Genomic DNA, 17,655 nt, shown 5'->3' with positions numbered 1-17,655 from the left:
ATGGCTGATGATATTGATATTGAAGCAATGCTTGAAGCTCCTTACAAGAAGGTGAGAAAAATGTGCCAGTGAGGTCCTCTTTACCTTAATTTAGCATTATTCATGAAACTACTGCTGAACTGTAAACTAACATCCCTGGAGCCCTCATGATTTATCTTATTGGAGATGCATTACATGTAACTTACAAGTAAATATATACTGTTAATGTAATTATATTGTGCAGTAGTTTCACTTCAGCGTGATGAATAAATGCCCATCTATCTCTCTTTGTAGACTTGCCTAACGATATCTCACCTCTACTCCCATGAATTCACCTTTGATTCCAGTGTGAACTGTCAATCATAAGGTAGTAATTGAGTGACGTATCGCTGTACCGTGGTCCCCTAGGTTTAAAAACGAAAAACGAAAAACCACCCAAAAAACCAAAACAAAAAAGCCAAGAAACCAAAATCTCTCCTAAAATTGCCCAGTCCAGTTTGGTATAGCAACAAGGTGAATGCAGTGGTTTGGGAAAACAGCAGGGTTCCAAGAATAACCTTTTCACCAGTCCCTTGGCTAGTAAATATTTGAACGGTCTGCTCAGTGCAAGAAGAGTGAGACTTGCTTTTAATGCAGAAGACTGGTGACGGTTAATCTTTTAACAGGGCAGATGGAAATCAATTGCTGAGTGAACGAATTTACGGAAATTCTTGGATCCCTGAATAGAACGTTCTTAGCAAGGAAAAGACAGTATCACAGTCTGCGGTGTCATTCTAAAATAAACTCTTGTATTCTTCTGTCCTAGTTGTTTAATTAGGAAGTGTCAATTTTATGCAAAATTTTTTATCAATTAGTGTAGTGATGTCTTTTACCTAAACCAGCAGCAAATGAATACTGTCTTTTTTTGTTTTTCACCAATTGGTGGTGAATTGTTAACATTATGCATGCTTTAGCACTGGTTTTGCAAGAAATGTGTATTCAGTTTAAGTTGCTTAGGAATTGTACTTTTGATGTAACTGATGTGATTAAACTGTAAAGTATATAAATTATATAGCAGCTACTGTTAGTCATATTCTGCAGTGTTTACTACAACCATGTCATGAATTTTGGATGAGCATTTGTAAGTTTTAAGTGGTATATTTAGTTTATGTACTCTTTAGCAGTTACGTTTAAATCTTGAGAGATTTGTAAATTGTTATGTTAAAATTCTTGTGTCGTGGTTTAACATGGATATTTTCCATGTAAACAGGTATGGAAATAGGGAATGTTTAGGCTGGACTGGTGGATTATTGATGACTTTCTTGGGAGTCGACGTTACTAAAGCAGTGTGAATCCCTGTTTGCTTCAGGGCGAGATGTGTGACAGAGGTGACATCAAGTTCTTACAACCCTTCAACGAAAATGAGTGAAGATCTCGGGAATGGCATCGGTCACAGGAAATCCATAGTGGCTGGCTGCTAGCATAGCCACTGGGGCTTAGGCAGAGATATAGCCGTGGTACTGATCAGAGGGGCACACAAACACAAACCTCAAACTTCCTCTTACATTTTATACAAATAACTTTTAACCACTTGAGTGCTGAATTCTACAGGATAACTTGCTCTCTAAACCATGTAAGGAAGTATCTACAATTTAATATACACTTTTAAATGATGTAAGTCTTGTATTTTGTAATTGTATGACTTAAATTTAAGTGGCAAAGTGGTTAAACATGCCTACTTAAATTTTCTAAATCTTTCCATATTAAACTGTAAACAAGTAATTTAGTATTAAAATTTTTGTTTTGTATTTTCTTATTCCTATTCCCATTACCCTTTGACCACTTGAAATGTTTCCGCTTCGTCCTCACGATGTTCTTCTATCAACCCTGCTTAGGATGAGAACAAATTGAGCAGTGCCAATGGCCATGAAGAACGCAGCAAGAAGTAAGTATTTTCTCAGTTCTCTACATTTGGGAGGAACGGGGCTGCTGATTTTTGTAGACTTGTGAATGCATGTCAGTAGTGTTAAGGGAAATAAAATGGAAAAGCTTGATACTTGCAATTGCTGCAACTGCAGCTATTATGAAGTTTTCTTTTGTTTACAAATGTAGTTACGCCCTTGTCACTGACGTCATCAAAGTTGTGGAAGTGTTTAGTGTTAGCATCAGATAAAGATAAAGACTTGGTAGGTTCGGCATATTTAATTTCTTTTTTGTTGTTTTAGCAATGCAGTGGATCTTGCATTTAAGAAATGTATTTGGTGTAGAATTTTATGTCATTTGGAACAGTGCAAAGCATTTAAAGATACCAGTGATTTCTTGAAAAGGTTTAGGGTGTTGGATCCCTTCCCTCTCCCTCGTATAAAAATTTCTAAATTTTTTGTTTCTAATCAAAACTTTGTAAAACTATACTATAGTGTCCTTAAAGAACCAGAGTACAAGCCCACCTTCTTCAGGAAGCATAATTCCAGGGTCTGAACGCCTGCTGGTGACCCAAACAGTCTGGAATCAAATCGGAAATTTGAAGAGAAATGCTTTGTGTAAGAGTCTCTTAAATACCCCAAATAAATGGAAGGTTTTTAGGTTTGTGAAATAAATTCCTTGCCTTACAAGCATTATTTGATGATGAGATAGTTGATGTAGGAAGAATCATTATGAATTCGATGGTTGAGTAAACAGTTACCAGTGTGTTTTCGTAATATACTGCTAACTTAAGAAGTTGGTGCATATATGCTGTTGTCATTTGCTGAAATTATACAGGTGAAACACTGAAGGGATCCAAAGAACATTTCTTCCCAGGTGTAAATATTTGGGAAATGAGAAGTCTTAATTCCAACATCAAACTTATGTTGGAATCTAATGATGTAAAATTGATTCTACCTTACATCTGCGTTCTAAACAATACTGTGAACATCATTCTCATGCTAAATATGGAGACCCCTAAAACCCCATCAAAAACAGCTGTTCCTATTTTTTAAAATTCTGAATTTTTATTGCTTTAAAATATATATATGGCATGTAGGTTTTTTTGCTTTTGTTTGGAAGGCTAAACTCAAAATAAGCTGGGATCTGAAAGAAAACCAGTGTTTTTTAAATTTTAGAATGGGTTCTGACCTTGGTTCATAGTAGAATGACGAGAAGACTAGAACGTATTTCAGTTCATTTCCTTAGTTGCTGTAACCTCTCTAAGACTAAGCAATGATATATTACCTTTCTGCCCATAGTCCCATTTTCAGTTTGGACTGTATGCTCTGAGTTTGTTTTTATAATTCAGAAAAGCAGTAAACAAGTTTAGAAAACAATTATATTACTGTAAAATAGAAGAAAGCGAGTTTTGCTGCTGTTAGTCTTGCAATGTTATTTGCTGTGTGGACCTCTTTCTGCTTTCCTAATTGTACCCTTGTGTCTGTTCAGAAATGTTGCTCCTGTGATACCTCCCCATTTCAGTTTTTGAGTTAGCAATTGCTCGAAGGTTAGTTATTCTTGCACTGCTGTTCTCTGACAGCATGAAGCTTTTTGTCACAGAATTTTGATTTGATACAGCTGTTGTTCCCCTCAATCTTTAAAGAACAAACTACACCATTTTGTATGTGACTTTTGACAGTGTACTCTTGCTGAAGACTAAGGTGTATATAGGCTTTGCAAGACTTCTTGTTTTGCTTATCAATTAAATTGTTTGGAGCATCAGTATCTAGAGGATATTCTTTATCTAATTCAGTTGGACAATACTGAAAGAACATTCAAACTGTCAGGAAAACCATAATCCAGAGCAAACACCAATAACTAAAAAGTAACATTAGATTCAGTATTCAGTATTTCAATATTCAATTTCAATAATTGTCAAATTCTGTTTTAGAAATTTCTGTTTTAGAAATTGGATTAAGAATCTGCAATTTTACTAGATGTCTGTACCGTGTAATCATGATTGGAAGGCAAAACGCGGGTCTTGACTGCTAGGAGTCACAGAATCACGTAATGGTCAGGATTGGAAGGGCCCTCTGGAGCCCACCCAGTCCAACCCCCCTGCCAGAGCAGGGGCACCTACAGCAGTTGCACAGGACAGCGTCCAGGTGGGTTTGGAATGGCTCCAGAGTAGGAGACTCCCCCACCTCTCTGGGCAGCCTGTGCCAGTGCTCCACCACCCTCACAGGAAAGAAGTCCCTCCTCAGGTTTAGATGGAACTTCCTACGTTCAAGTTTGTACCCGTTACCTCTTGTTCTATCACTGGGCACCACTGGAAAAAGACTGTTCCCATTCCCCTGGCACCCTCCCTTTAAGTATTTATAAGTATTGATAAGACCCTCCTGAGTCGTCTTTTTTTCTAGACTGAAAAGCCCCAAGTGCCTCAGCCTTTCCTCAGAAGAAAGGTGCTCCAATCCCCCGATCATCTTTGTAGCCCTTCGCTGAACCATTTCCAGCAATTCCCCATCCTTCTTGAACCAGGGAGCCCAGTACACAGTACTGCAGATGTGGCCTCCGCAGGGCACAGCAGAGGGGGGAGGATAACCTAGCCACACTCTTGTTGATGCACCCCAGGATGCTATTTGCCTTCTTGGCCACCAGGGCACATTTCTGGGTCATGGTTATCATGTTGTCCACCGGGACTCCCAGGTCCCTTTCCACAGAGCTGCTCTCCAGGAGGTCAGCCCCCAACCTGTACTGATGCATGGGGTTATTCCTCCCCAGATGCAGTACCCTACACTTGCCCTTGTTGAACTTCATTAGGTTTTTGCGTGCAAAGAGGGTTCAGCTCACTGTTGGATAGTGAATAGTTGATATCTTTACTGAAGACTTGTTGCAGTTATTCAGTTACTGGTACTGGCCAGTATATTCAGCTACAGGTAGCATTTTTCAGAGCTATTAGTGTTTGAGGGTTTTACCTTAAGGTGATACTGGTAAGTGATGGATCTGAGGAGAGAGATGCTATCCATGCCTAACTGGTACAAACTGCATTACAGTAGGAAGTGTGGTTAAGTGATGTTGATGTAGATCATTCTGGATTTGTGAGTGGGGTCAACGGGGATTGTGAAGCTTCTGAATATCGTGTTTTGATGCAGCAAATTCTCTGTCCATACAAAAATAGTAGAGAAACTGATGGGGTATTGTAGATAAATAATCAATTAAAAATGAAGTAGTCTAGGTTTTAAAACCAAATCACAAAGTGTTTCTCTTGAGAGATAAATACTGAGATAGTTTTAATGGGTCTTCCTAGGTGGAGATTTAAGAGCAGAAGCTACTAGTGGTGATAAGGTTCAGTTAGATGTGGTAGCTGAGAGATTTTTACTTTAGTAATTTAAATTATCTAGAAGTTGTTGTTTATACATGTCCATAGAAAGTAACAGGGATGAACTTTTTTAAAAGGGGGGGCGGCATACAAAGTTCTTAAGCATAGGAGTGACCACTTCGAAAAAAGATGGTGTATATAATCAGAAGGCCCAAAACGAGAAGACGAGAAAGCAGTGTGTTAAGACTGATACCAGGGAGTATCAAGAGAAAACAATCTTCCTCTCACTCTTTCAGTCTTTCAGACCTGCCTCTTCCTTTCTATTTTTATTGTGTTTTGTTTTACTTTGCTGTAAAAATATAATTTATTCTTAGCGTCTTGATGATGTATTTAAATTATGTTTGAAAGACACATGAAGTGCTGCATTTAGTATGTACTAGATCTAATGCAGAAAATATTTTTTCAGTCCTTGTAGTCTTCCTGGAAACATTTTTTTAGTGATTATAAAATTAAAAATAAAAAAAATGGTTTGGAGCACTTTGCTCATGATAAATTTTAAGACTGCTGACATGCTTACCCACCCATTTAACAAAGTAAACTTGCCTAAATAGCAACTGTTAGAAACTTTTTCCTATCAATGTCTGTGACATCAGACAGTTAGAGGAACTGTGGAATGTAAGGTAAATCATAACACTGAGCCACATGTGTAAACCAAAGTTACATTTTTCTTTCTCAGGAGAAAAAAGAGCAAGAGCCGAAGTCGGAGCCATGACAGGAAGAGGAGCAGAAGTAAGGAACGCAAACGGAGCCGAGATCGGGAAAGGAAAAAGAGCAGAAGCCGGGAAAGGAAACGGAGCAGAAGCAAAGAACGCAGACGCACCCGTTCTAGAAGTAGAGATCGCAGATTCAGAGGCCGCTATAGAAGTCCCTAGTAGGTTATTTATGTAGGGTTGCGTATGTGCTGCTTCAGTGTATGATGTCAAAGCTTAAAGTTTCACTCTCTGCTTTCTAAATTGGTCACTAATCATCTCAGAAAAGAAGGTGAGAGGTTACGGTTGAAGAATGTCAATAAATATGGAGTGAAAAAGAGGAGTACAGTAACATATCCAGTTCTTCCTGCTAGTTTTCATCATTATCTGAACGCAGAAAGATGCAAAAACAAGTGAAGGAATCTGTACAAGTGACTGGAAAAGAAAGTTTATCACAAAATTAAAATAACAAGCAAGTTTTCTATATGTCCTAACTATCTTCAGTATATGGTCCTGATGGTTTAACTGTCAAAAAAGGAATAGTAATCTGTGACTTAGGTTACATGCTCATAAAACCTTTTGCTTGTGTTACTAAAGGTTTTTACTGGGTTGCTGCTTTTAAACACTTACTGCATAAGCGTTTCCTGTGTTTATGTATCCAGACTGGAAGTGTCTTGTCTTAGTAATGCTCATGCATTGCATATTTGCCCTGCTTTTTCTGAAACTTGTTCAGAGGCTGTGGAAGAATTCTTCAGTTCCTCTCAGACCTTTGGCTTGATAGAATGTCTGGTATAGGTGGTTCCTGACAGCTGTAAATCGCTTCTCAAAAACCTTTTTTTCATTGGTATTTATTCTGTGTTTCCAGTCCTCGCCTTTGCTCCCCATTACCTCTTTTTGCCTTCAGAGAAGTGGAAAAACAGAACTGGGCTGCATGCTTGGCTTTCATTGGTTACCTGAGGCTACTGTTTATGTCTGCTTTTGTCCAGGCCTCATCTCAACTGTTATCAAATCTCAGAATGCGAGATCATGTCAGAAGCAGGCATTTGAAAAGGATTAGTTTTTAATCATGGCATGTAATTTCCCCATCAGTGGAGAAATCTCTCTCAAGATGTTTGAGAATACGGTGTTTAGCTTCTGATAAATTGCAGGCGTGTACAGTTTTCTGCATGTGAATGTTTTTTAGGTGGTTGGGTCCCAATCCAGGGAACACATTCCTCTTGGTACTCTTAGAATGCAAACAAAAAATGCCTGAAGTCTGAGTCTCATTTTGCACTGAGTCACCTGTTGGCATTTCATAGTGAAGACATGCTGCAACTCCTTTGTTTGCTCAGATGCAGTGGCATCCTCTGCTTCCATCAGTCCTGTGTACTTGAGGATCATAGAGCATATCAGCCCTGCTTTTACTTTGTCTCAAGTATCTGGCCTGTCAGAGCCTCTGTAAAGCTGCTCTGAGCTTCAGCTCTGAAGATTTCTGCTGTGCGCAGTTGGCAGCTCTTTGGCACCTGTAAGATTACAGTAGCTAGTTGAGTTGTGCCAGTGCCACTGTTGTGCCTCCAAACTTCGTCATAAACAGAGTACCTTGATCAAGATCTTCAGCCTTCTGTATGTTAGTCTTCTCCCTCCAGTGTGATACCTGGAGAAACTTGGGAGTTTGTCTTCTAATCTTCAAAAATAATTTCCTCAAGTAAAGATTGAAAGCGGGGACATTACTACAATAACCCATGCCTGTTACAACGCATCAAAATATGTTATGCTGGGAAGGTAAATGGGGTCTAACACTCTTCCGTAGCTCTTCTGGGCGATTTCTCTGGTATTGAGAGACAGGGAACAAAAAGGTGAGATAATCTAGTATCCCTTGAGGATATGAGGTTGTGCTTCTTGGTTCGCCAGTGTTGTGTTCTGTTTTCTGCTTCAGTTGGTTAATTGTTGCTTTCACTTCATGAAGTAGAATTTTAGCATTTAAAATAGTTTAGTGGAAGACTGATGTAGGGTGACTACATGCATCCCAGAGGCATTGGTACTGATTGTTGTGTGGCTAGCAGTGGGCTGTTGTTCACTTGTAAGGTCATGGGTGATGCTGTTGAAGTGATACACGTGCTAACATGATTCCAAAATTCTAGTTTTGGATCAGAAGGTGTGAAAGAGAAGGGAGAAGAATTGTTCGTTCGTTCCCCTATTCAATACAGAGACTCAGCTTTAAAAGCTGTATAACAGGCGCTGACTTTCAGGGAGACACAAGTTCTGGAGATGAAGCTTCTTGCATCATCAGCCTCCTTTGGATCAGATGCCTTTGGATCTATCAAAAATGGTGCTTCCGTATGAAGAAACCATGTTTGTAGCGGTGCCATCAGCTCAGTGTTTCAAAAGTAATTGCCAGAGTGCTCTCACGGCCTGGAGAATTTGAGTCTGGAATCTCACCTTGTGAGGCTATTCAGACAGTTCTGAGTTGGTTTTGCTGCAGGCATTGCTGTAGCTGACTGCAACATCTAGTTTAAAGTGCTTTGTGATGGTTTTTGATTTAAATTTGTACTTTTTACTCTTCCTCCTCCTTGTGAGCTTTTTCATTTGCTTCATAAAGGCCCCTTTTCAAGCTAGCATCTCTAAACTTGAGATGTTTTGCTGCCAGGGGTGATGTAGAAGTGTCTCTATGATAGTGAGAAGAGAAAGTCTAGTATAGCTAATTCTGAAAGAAAAGAAGTGTGCCACAGAGAACCCAAGGACTTGGAATTCATCATCTTTAACCTGAGATACTGATGAAATATTTTATTTTTTTAAAATTGGGTGACTGGCTTGCATTGCTTAGTGCTCACAGGGTTTTTTAATGTTACTCTTCTCGCATATGTTGCCCCTTAAGTGTTTTGCAGTTACATTATTAGGTCTCGTAGGAGAAAGAACTTGACCGAGTATGCTTGCTTAGATACCTGTCTGACAAATCCCAGCTCCTGCTAATGTACAGTAGAAGTCTGTCTTGTTGCTATTCTGGAACCAAGAATTTGGGCACAGCTGCTGGGAAAACAGGGTTATCCCCTAGGGACTGAAAGTTCATCGTAATTCTCCTGGACTTTGTTAGCCACAGCTTGCCTTGTCTGGGACTTCTGTTGGAGTCTTGGCTATGACTGAACAGGTGAAAGCTGGTATTTTACTAGCTATCTTATGACCTGACTATTGTTCTTGGGCCATGTGGCATCACATAGGTTTAGGAAAACACATACCTAGCCATCCTTTGGCTATTACACAGGACTTAGTGCATTTGTCTTAAGAAGAAGGTAACTCCTAGACATAAAGATAAGTTGCTTGTGACTCGGTGCTTACGTATGTGATAGCAGTAACTGGGCAACAATTGCAAAGAGTTCTTAGGCAGTAGAATGAGAGAAGAAGATTCCCTTGATGTACAGCTTTACAAGCAAGTCTGCTTAGAAAAACCCAAAGAAATGCATCCCAGAGAATGTTGTTGAAAAAGGATCTTCAGAAGGTAACTTGGGCCATAATCTTGCCCCAGGCAGCTTTCTGCTCAGTCTATTCTAGCGGTCTGTATGGCTTTAGTTTGCTGCGGTTTTTTAATGTTTCTCCCGTTAAATCATGTAAATAAGATACTACTTATTTGTCAAGAGTGAAAATGAAGAGATTTTTGGAGTTGTGTGGCTGTGTTTGTGTTGTTTGGTTTTGTTTTGTTTTTTTTATGCATGTATTTGGAAACTGTTATTGTGTGTCTTCTCAGGTATTTTTTCATTAGGTTTCGACAAACTCTTAAAACATTTCTTTCACTGTTTCCTTAAAAATTTGTGGTCTTGGTTATTGACCATCATTTGCTTGGTCTGCATGTTAATATTCTGGAGTCACTGTAATTGGTTCGTCTTGTTGCCTTTGAATTGAAATGAAGAACACCGTGTTCTGGGTCAGGAGGTATGAAGATGCAAGGTAATCCCATCTATGATAAGTTAGCCTCTGGAATTAGTACCAATATTTCCAGATGCGGCTTTTGTCAGTATGTGTCATAGACATTGGAGAACCTGAATGGGTGCTCTCATCAGTCATTTGTCTGAACTTGAGTAGGAAATGGAGTAATTTACCCTAGGCAAACAAAAAAAATCTGTTCTGATCAATAGTGATCTCATCTCAACACGTGCTTGGTTTTTATGTCTTATTTTCTCCTAATGAGTAGTTTCTAAATGGTCTTTTTTTTATTTTATCTTTTTTTTTTTTCCAGTGTTATAGAGGGCCATATTTCCCTTGCTTTAACCTGGCTGGCATGGTTTTGGATCTTGGCCCACTAATTCCACCTGTGTCATGACATGTTTAAAAATGGGCATCCTCCTCGTTGTAGTGGATGCTGAGTTTAACTATAAGCATTACTGCTCCACTGAGTAGCAAGAAGACGTTTATCAGACAAATTGGTTGACTAATGCATTTAGTGCAAGACTACTTAATGTCTTCAGACTGCTGTATCTTTCAGGGTGTTTTCACATCAATTTGTAGCCACAGCAGAATCAATTCTGTGCAGATGGAAAGACAAACCCCCTAGCATTCAGTCTGTGCAGCAGTGCCTCTGCCGTTTGGTGGATATACAGGAAGAACGTTAGCAGGTGGTGTTCTTTGCCTTGTATCTACAAGAAGATCAAGTTCAGGGAGAACATGATAGGATGAATCTCACTATTCATGTCACAGTCTGTTACCCTGTGCCACAATAACTAGCAAGAGAACTGTCCTTAACATGGAAGTAATGGGCGGATTGCCATTTGGTCGAACAGCCTCTGTGAAGCTTGGAGAACTAAAATTAGATTCAGCCAAGAGATTGGATTCCTTCTGTGGTGACATGTCTATATAAGGTTAACTGCTGGCTTTAGATGGCTCTGTGTTTTGATGTCAATTAAGAACTTTAGAAGCTGCATTTACATATTCATAGCACTTTATTGGCTAAGGCTGTGACAATACTAGTGAATGTGTCCCGTGCAGATGTGTGCGGGGATCTATTTCCACTTACACCTTAAATTTCATGACACTTTCAGTTTTAAAATGTTACATTTGAGCAAATAGTCCTACGAGCACAACTTTGCTCAAACCTCTGAGACTGAGTTCCAGGCCATTAAGGTCATGTGCAGTCATCAGTAGGTAGAATATGCATGCGGATGAAAAATAAAAAAACGTAAAGAATATTACAACAGTAGCTGTAGCTCAGAGTATTTTGCACATACAAATATGCCATGTCTGGCTGGCTCATGATTTAGTTCTTCCTTGGAGTCATGTGTATTCTGGGTTTGGGGACATAGATGAAACTAAGCAGGGAGCGTATTCTGTACTTTATGGTTTGGAGTGCTGCATGTAGCTTATGCATGCTATGGGTGCTTCTAATGGAAAATGTTTACAAGTTCAGGTGCAAGGGTGGGTGAGCACTTGCGATATAATGTGAGTACAGACAGGAAATCTTGAATTCAGGTACTCTGGTGAGTAATGTCTATCTTTGCTTTTGTTGTAGTTCTGGTCCAAAATTCAACAGTGCCATCAGAGGGAAGATTGGTCTGCCTCACAGCATCAAATTAAGGTTTCTGAGTTTCCTCTACTTTTAATTGCATCATTAATAGGTTTTGTTTAAAATCAGACTGGTATATTTGAAGGTTTTCTTATAATCATATTGATCTCTCTTTACAGCAGACGACGTTCCAGAAGCAAAAGTCCCTTCAGAAAAGACAAGAGCCCTGTTAGGTAGGAATTTGTACATGTTTCACTTTTTTTTTTTTTTTGTCCAGTTGAAGTTGGAAAAGCAATGGTGAAATAATGCATGACTAGTTGCTCTCCAGCTTACACTCACAAGTAATGCTGGTGTTCATTCAGAAAGCCCATGAGAGGAAAGCGTTGAAAATGTGTTGCTTTCTCCCCATGTCATAAACCACTCCCCTGTCCCCCCCAATTACAGTGTACAACTGTAAATGACGTCAGTGTGCAAAACAAGTCTTGCTTTGCTTTTTGTGTTTCTGCATTCTCAATCTTTTTCCTGTTAATTGTAGTTTAAATTAGCTAGATTTCTGCTCAATCTTACTTAGTAATCCTAAGTATGGAATGGAAAAGTACTGTACAAATGCTTTTTCTACTATTGAGTATGTATTGATGTTGTTTGTAGAGAAACCAGGTACCTTGAAAATCCAGGAGGTGCTTATCCATTCTTAGGCTTCTCATTTAAGGGAATTAGATTTAGATAGATGCTAATGAGATTATTCTCTAAATTAATGCAGTTAAATTTAACCAATATTGCTTTGGTTTTTTTTTAATTATTACCAAACTCTTACTGAGATAACTTAAATTTTTCTTGTGTATTCTCGATGATTCTTTTTTAATGTTTATAACAACATAAATACATTTTACATGATTGGAAACTCAGTCCAGGATCCAGCGTGCTAATTCTGTCCTGTACTTAAGTACAAGTCAGATTTTTCTTTTAGATTTGAAGCTTTAACTCCTTAAAAGTAATGCATCTAATTTTAGCTAGTGATCAGTATAGAAATAAAAGTAATCTAGTGCTTCTGACATCAAGGATGAGAGTAATTATTCACTGTTCATACTTTTTCGTGGGTTAACAAGCTGAAACTATAAAACAGGAATTCTGTTTGTATAGGTGTCAGCATTGTTTGTGCAGTGACTGTAGTGGCTCCAAAGTGACTGCGTAGATGTAAGATTTTAGTTTGCAAAGCCACAAAATAAAGCTCGTACTACTTGTCTGAGAGTTCAGACAGCTAGTCTGTGCTATTTAATCCCATTTTCCTTTGCTTAGCTGTCATTTCATCTCATCGACTGCAAGCTACCTAGTGGTATTGTGACCTATTCTGCACAGTAGCAAAATGGCACCTCTGTTTTGTTGGGGCTTCTGTACTTGAAGTACAATTTTCCAGTCATATTTAATGCTTCCAGTTGAAACAGGATGTTTAACACTCATGTTAAAAAAGTAAATATTATTATTATTGTTGTTGTTATTAGTATATTAATAGTAGGCATTCTCTTCAGTTCTTGACCCTGCCTTTTTTAATATGGCAGGTGTTTTTTCCCTCATCAGACTTTGAAGTACTGATTATTTAAAGCTTCATGCATTGTCCAGAGATGAGTTATCTTAATTCAGATTATTTTTTAACTGAACTTCCTTCTTTCCAGAGAACCTATTGATAATCTTACCCCTGAAGAGAGGGATGCTCGAACAGTATTCTGCATGCAGCTGGCTGCAAGAATTCGACCGAGAGACCTGGAAGAATTTTTTTCTACAGTAGGGAAGGTAATTAATAGATTAAAATGATTCTGAATACTTCCTCATGCTGTCCTAGTACAGGATTGATATTCTGGCAGAACTGTAAGAAAGTGGCTTTCTGGAGCTTCATACAGGTGAAAAAGGGGGATGAATGATGACCCACTAATTCTTAAAGTCTCTGAACATGAAAACATAATTTATCAGGAGTTCATTGTTCAGTGTGTGATGTGATGCAGAATGTAACAATGCAATTCTGATTCAAACAACTTCATTTTACTGAAGTTTGTCTTTTGCAGATAGGTCTATCAGTTTTAGTGTACTTTAAAAATTAATTTCACTTTTAATTTTCAAAAACTTTATGTGTTCCATCAGCTGTAAGGTTCTGGCTTAAAGCATCACAGTACTGCAAATATTCTATTGCCCCTGTTCCTGTAACATACTACATTTGACTTTGAATGGCAGCTTTTAATGCTAGCTTGCCTCTGGGGTATGTTTGTTAAAATAGCTTTATGCTACTCTAGATTTCTGGCATAATTACAAAGCCCTTGGCTTGGCAAATAATTGACTGGTCATTAGTACCTTTCTGAGAAATGGACTGCAGTAGGTTTTGTTTTTTTCATCTGTCTCTAACAGCATTTCTGTACTTGCCTTTCAGGTTCGTGATGTACGAATGATTTCAGACAGAAATTCCAGGCGTTCAAAGGGAATTGCTTATGTAGAATTTGTTGATGTCAGTTCAGTGCCTCTGGCAATCGGACTAACTGGACAGAGAGTCTTGGGTGTACCAATCATAGTACAGGCATCACAGGTAAGGGGTCATAAATCTCACTTTATTCGTGTTGAGTGGTGCCTCTTTTATCTTGCTGGAAAACTTACTGTTTGAAAATTTGGTTACCATTGAACATTTAGAAAACCTAAACAAGAATGATTAAGCTAGTCATAAATGACCTTTGTTCCCGATGGTTGATGGGCAAATGAAAGCAATTCAAAGTGATATAAATGCATTTTGAAAATACAGATGTTAAGTAGTAATAATGAAACTGTAATAGTGTTACAGTATTACAGTATATATTATGTACGTTTCCCCGTATATGTGAAAAGTGAAGTGTTAATTTACTAGATACAGGCCAGAATTCTGCATGAAGTTGTTCACCTTGAAGACTTCTGGAAGCTGTGTGTCTACACCGGCTCATGGTCTTGGATTTCATAGATTTTTATGTTAAAGTCCAGTGGATAGTTGGCAGATTATAAAACAGCTTGTATTTTTTGGTGAATCTGCTAGCTTTAGTCTGGTAGATGTATACTGCTTATGTTAGGGTGTTTTGTTGAATTCTTACACAAGGTGAGTTTTTCTCTTTTTCCTTTTCTTAGGCAGAGAAAAACAGAGCAGCAGCAATGGCAAATAATCTGCAGAAGGGCAGTGCTGGTCCTATGAGGCTCTATGTGGGATCGTTACACTTCAATATAACTGAAGATATGCTTCGAGGAATTTTTGAGCCATTTGGCAGGGTAAATTTTAATTTGGCCTGTTGTGTTACAGTAGTTTATCTGAAAAACCTACATTAGTTGTATAGCACTCACAGCTTTGGGAAATAATTCAGCTTCGCACCTACAAAGCTTGTTTCTTTTTCCTGCTCTTCTGTGCCTGTACATCCACAAGGCTTTAGATACATAGTTAGGATTGGAGAACCTTGATTTGTGATGTGGTCCAGTGATTTTTTTGAATGGCAGGTCTTATGAGGGTACCTAAAATTACAAAACAAAAAAACATCAGCCCCCGAAATCCTGGCCTCAGATCGTGCTTCTGCAGCTCGTAAATATCCCAATCCCTGCCCCATGTTATTGTGAATGGAGGCCCAATTTCACAGGTTTAAGCACAAAGCACAGAATCAGCTCTGAGTTCTGTTCACTGTGAATGTAGTAGTTTCATTTGTGTCTGAGGATTTTTGCTTAAGTTATAGCTCATGTTACTACCATGAACTAGCAGTGTGTCCTGTACAGCTCTGACACAGGCACCTCTTCGCTCCTGATTGTTATGCCCCAGTTTGCAGCATGGTGACATTTTTTTGTAGAGCGAGGTTTGGAAGTGAGCACATCAAATCTGGTTTCTGGTGGAATCATAATAAATGTTAGCCGTACTGTGCTAACTAAGGTGTCATGGGTATATAATTTTTTCGATAGGGGAAAAGCAATATACTTAATATGCTGCTTAATGGAAAAAAAAATCGTACTATCTTTGGATATTAACCTGCTTCATACATACTGTAACAGTGCTTTACGCAGATTCAGTATGTGTATCCCTTTCTGTTCTGCAAAAGCCTGGAAAATTGCAGCAATTTATTACATTTTAATGCACATAGCTGTTCTTATTTTGTTCTCAAGGTCTGGCAGGATTAATGTAGTTTAGGAGGCTTACATGTAGAGCTTGTGAAGGTTTTTCCTTCTCCTGATTCCACAGTCTAAAACTCAGTTCTTCCTTATAATTCTGTGTTGCTGACACTATTTAACGGCTCATGGAAGACTTACTAATGATTTAAATTCAGTAACTGTTAACTTCTAGGCATTCCCATACGACAGTAATTAATTATTTAAAATATGCACCTTTTTGTAAAGCCGCTGGTCCAAGTAACACAAACTGCTTTTCTTACTCTGTAAAATGGAGTTTCTCAGTGTATGAGATGCCATAACTATAGTGTCTCAGTTGGATTTGATGATGTCTGCATGCTCATTGCTAGAATGTTGCATCAGGACCAAGCCTCTGCCTGTAGCTGGACTCAAGGGATAAATGTTTACTTGCTTCTGTACATCAGAGTATGTATGTAGCAGCCTGTATGCTAATTTTGATTTGAGGAAGGAATGAGGAACCAATTTAAAAAAAAGTGGTTTCACATTTATGTATTTGGCAGGGCTGTATTCGGGTTTGTTTTGATACCTTGTGATTTATCCAAAATACCTGATAATAAATAGCTTTATTCTTATTTTTAGATTGAAAGCATTCAGCTGATGATGGATAGTGAAACTGGACGCTCAAAAGGATATGGATTTATTACGGTATCACTAGAATTGCCAGACTTCTTAGACAATTTCTGAGTGTAACCTTCCCACGTAGTAGTATATCTTACTTAGCAGTGTCTGTTAAGTCTAGAAATGTTATGTTGCGGGACATGCAGCAGTGGCCTTTGTTTCTGCCAATTCTCTGTGGGTATTGCGGTTGAACAGCGCACATGTTTAGAATGGAATAGTATACTATAGTATATTGTTAGTATGTATATATATATATATATAGTATAGTGGTCAGTATCTGGTAAAGCAATGCTGTCTTCTACAGGCAAAGATACTAGTAAAAACTGGCATTTCCACAGTGCTGTGAAAATGATTGAATTTGAGATTTTTTTTTTAGGGGAAATAAACTCTTAGAGGCTGCAACTTTCAGTTGAAAACATCTTTCCTCTTTCCCCTCAGATACATAATTTTGTGAACTTATATATATTTAATATGACAAATATAACTGACAAAATTAATTAATTTGATGTTACACATAACGCAGAACATCTGTTAAGAATAGCCAATAAATGCATGGCAGTTATAATGTTACAAAGGAAGTGACTGTCGTTCTTGGAAGGTGTTGAAAGAGACCCACAACCATAGCTTCTGTTGCAATATCTAGATGCTCTAGTTTCAACAATAATACGTATTTGAATATATTCTTAACTAAATATGAGAAACACCCAGACTTGGATATGTTCAGTTTAAACGGAAAATATTGAGCACATTTAAGTTAGCTTGTAGCTACTGTTACCTTAAATTTAGTGTTTCTAATGTTTTTGTAACTCTGGGTATTACATACAGTAGAAGAGTTGCTGAATCCTGTAGGCAGTATTACTGAATTTATATTTTTCCAATCTGCAGTTCTCAGACTCTGAGTGTGCCAAAAAGGCCTTGGAACAACTCAATGGATTTGAGCTGGCTGGTCGGCCAATGAAAGTTGGACATGTAACTGAGCGCACTGATGCTTCCAGTGCTAGTTCATTTTTGGACAGTGATGAGTTGGAACGGACTGGAATTGACTTGGGAACAACTGGTCGCCTTCAGTTGATGGCAAGACTTGCAGAAGGTATGTGTGATGATTAATTGGAAGTGTGAAAAACCGGAAGATCACAGAATTTGAATTGATACACCCACAGAATATTATGCTAAATGCATGGAATAGTAGTCTTAAGCTTTCGACAACAGTAAGATTTCAGCTACTTGCATTACTGCATGGCTGAGTGAAAAGTGCTTGCTACGAGGTACGTTCATGTTCCGTTGTAGGTACTGGCTTGCAGATTCCCCCAGCTGCACAGCAGGCTCTGCAGATGAGTGGATCTTTGGCATTTGGAGCTGTGGCAGGTAAGAAACGATGACCTATTTATTTTTCAAAAATGCTTTATAATTTTGAGATGAAGTACTTAACTACATTTTGTGATCTTTTAAAATGAGAACAGCATGTTTTACAA

The 17,655-nt window shown here is 38.4% G+C and overlaps 1 protein-coding gene across 1 annotated transcript in view; it reads left to right on the top strand.

Moving 5' to 3' along the window:
- Positions 1-17,655, top strand: part of RBM39 (RNA binding motif protein 39) — a 28,697-nt gene continuing 11,042 nt past the window's right edge. The window contains exons 1-11 of the mRNA XM_009886316.1: positions 1-51; positions 1,854-1,903; positions 5,919-6,113; positions 11,405-11,470; positions 11,578-11,631; positions 13,069-13,186; positions 13,815-13,967; positions 14,531-14,668; positions 16,145-16,210; positions 17,069-17,273; positions 17,471-17,548. Of these exons, the coding sequence (XP_009884618.1) occupies positions 1-51; positions 1,854-1,903; positions 5,919-6,113; positions 11,405-11,470; positions 11,578-11,631; positions 13,069-13,186; positions 13,815-13,967; positions 14,531-14,668; positions 16,145-16,210; positions 17,069-17,273; positions 17,471-17,548 (1,174 nt within the window). The remainder of the gene's footprint in view (positions 52-1,853; positions 1,904-5,918; positions 6,114-11,404; positions 11,471-11,577; positions 11,632-13,068; positions 13,187-13,814; positions 13,968-14,530; positions 14,669-16,144; positions 16,211-17,068; positions 17,274-17,470; positions 17,549-17,655) is intronic.

The sequence above is a fragment of the Charadrius vociferus genome, unplaced genomic scaffold (assembly GCF_000708025.1).
Source record: "Charadrius vociferus isolate BGI_N301 unplaced genomic scaffold, ASM70802v2 scaffold225, whole genome shotgun sequence".
In the NCBI taxonomy this organism is placed as follows: Eukaryota; Metazoa; Chordata; class Aves; order Charadriiformes; family Charadriidae; genus Charadrius; species Charadrius vociferus.
Note: the sequence above shows the minus strand (reverse complement) of the source record. Positions and strands in the feature narration are given on the sequence as shown.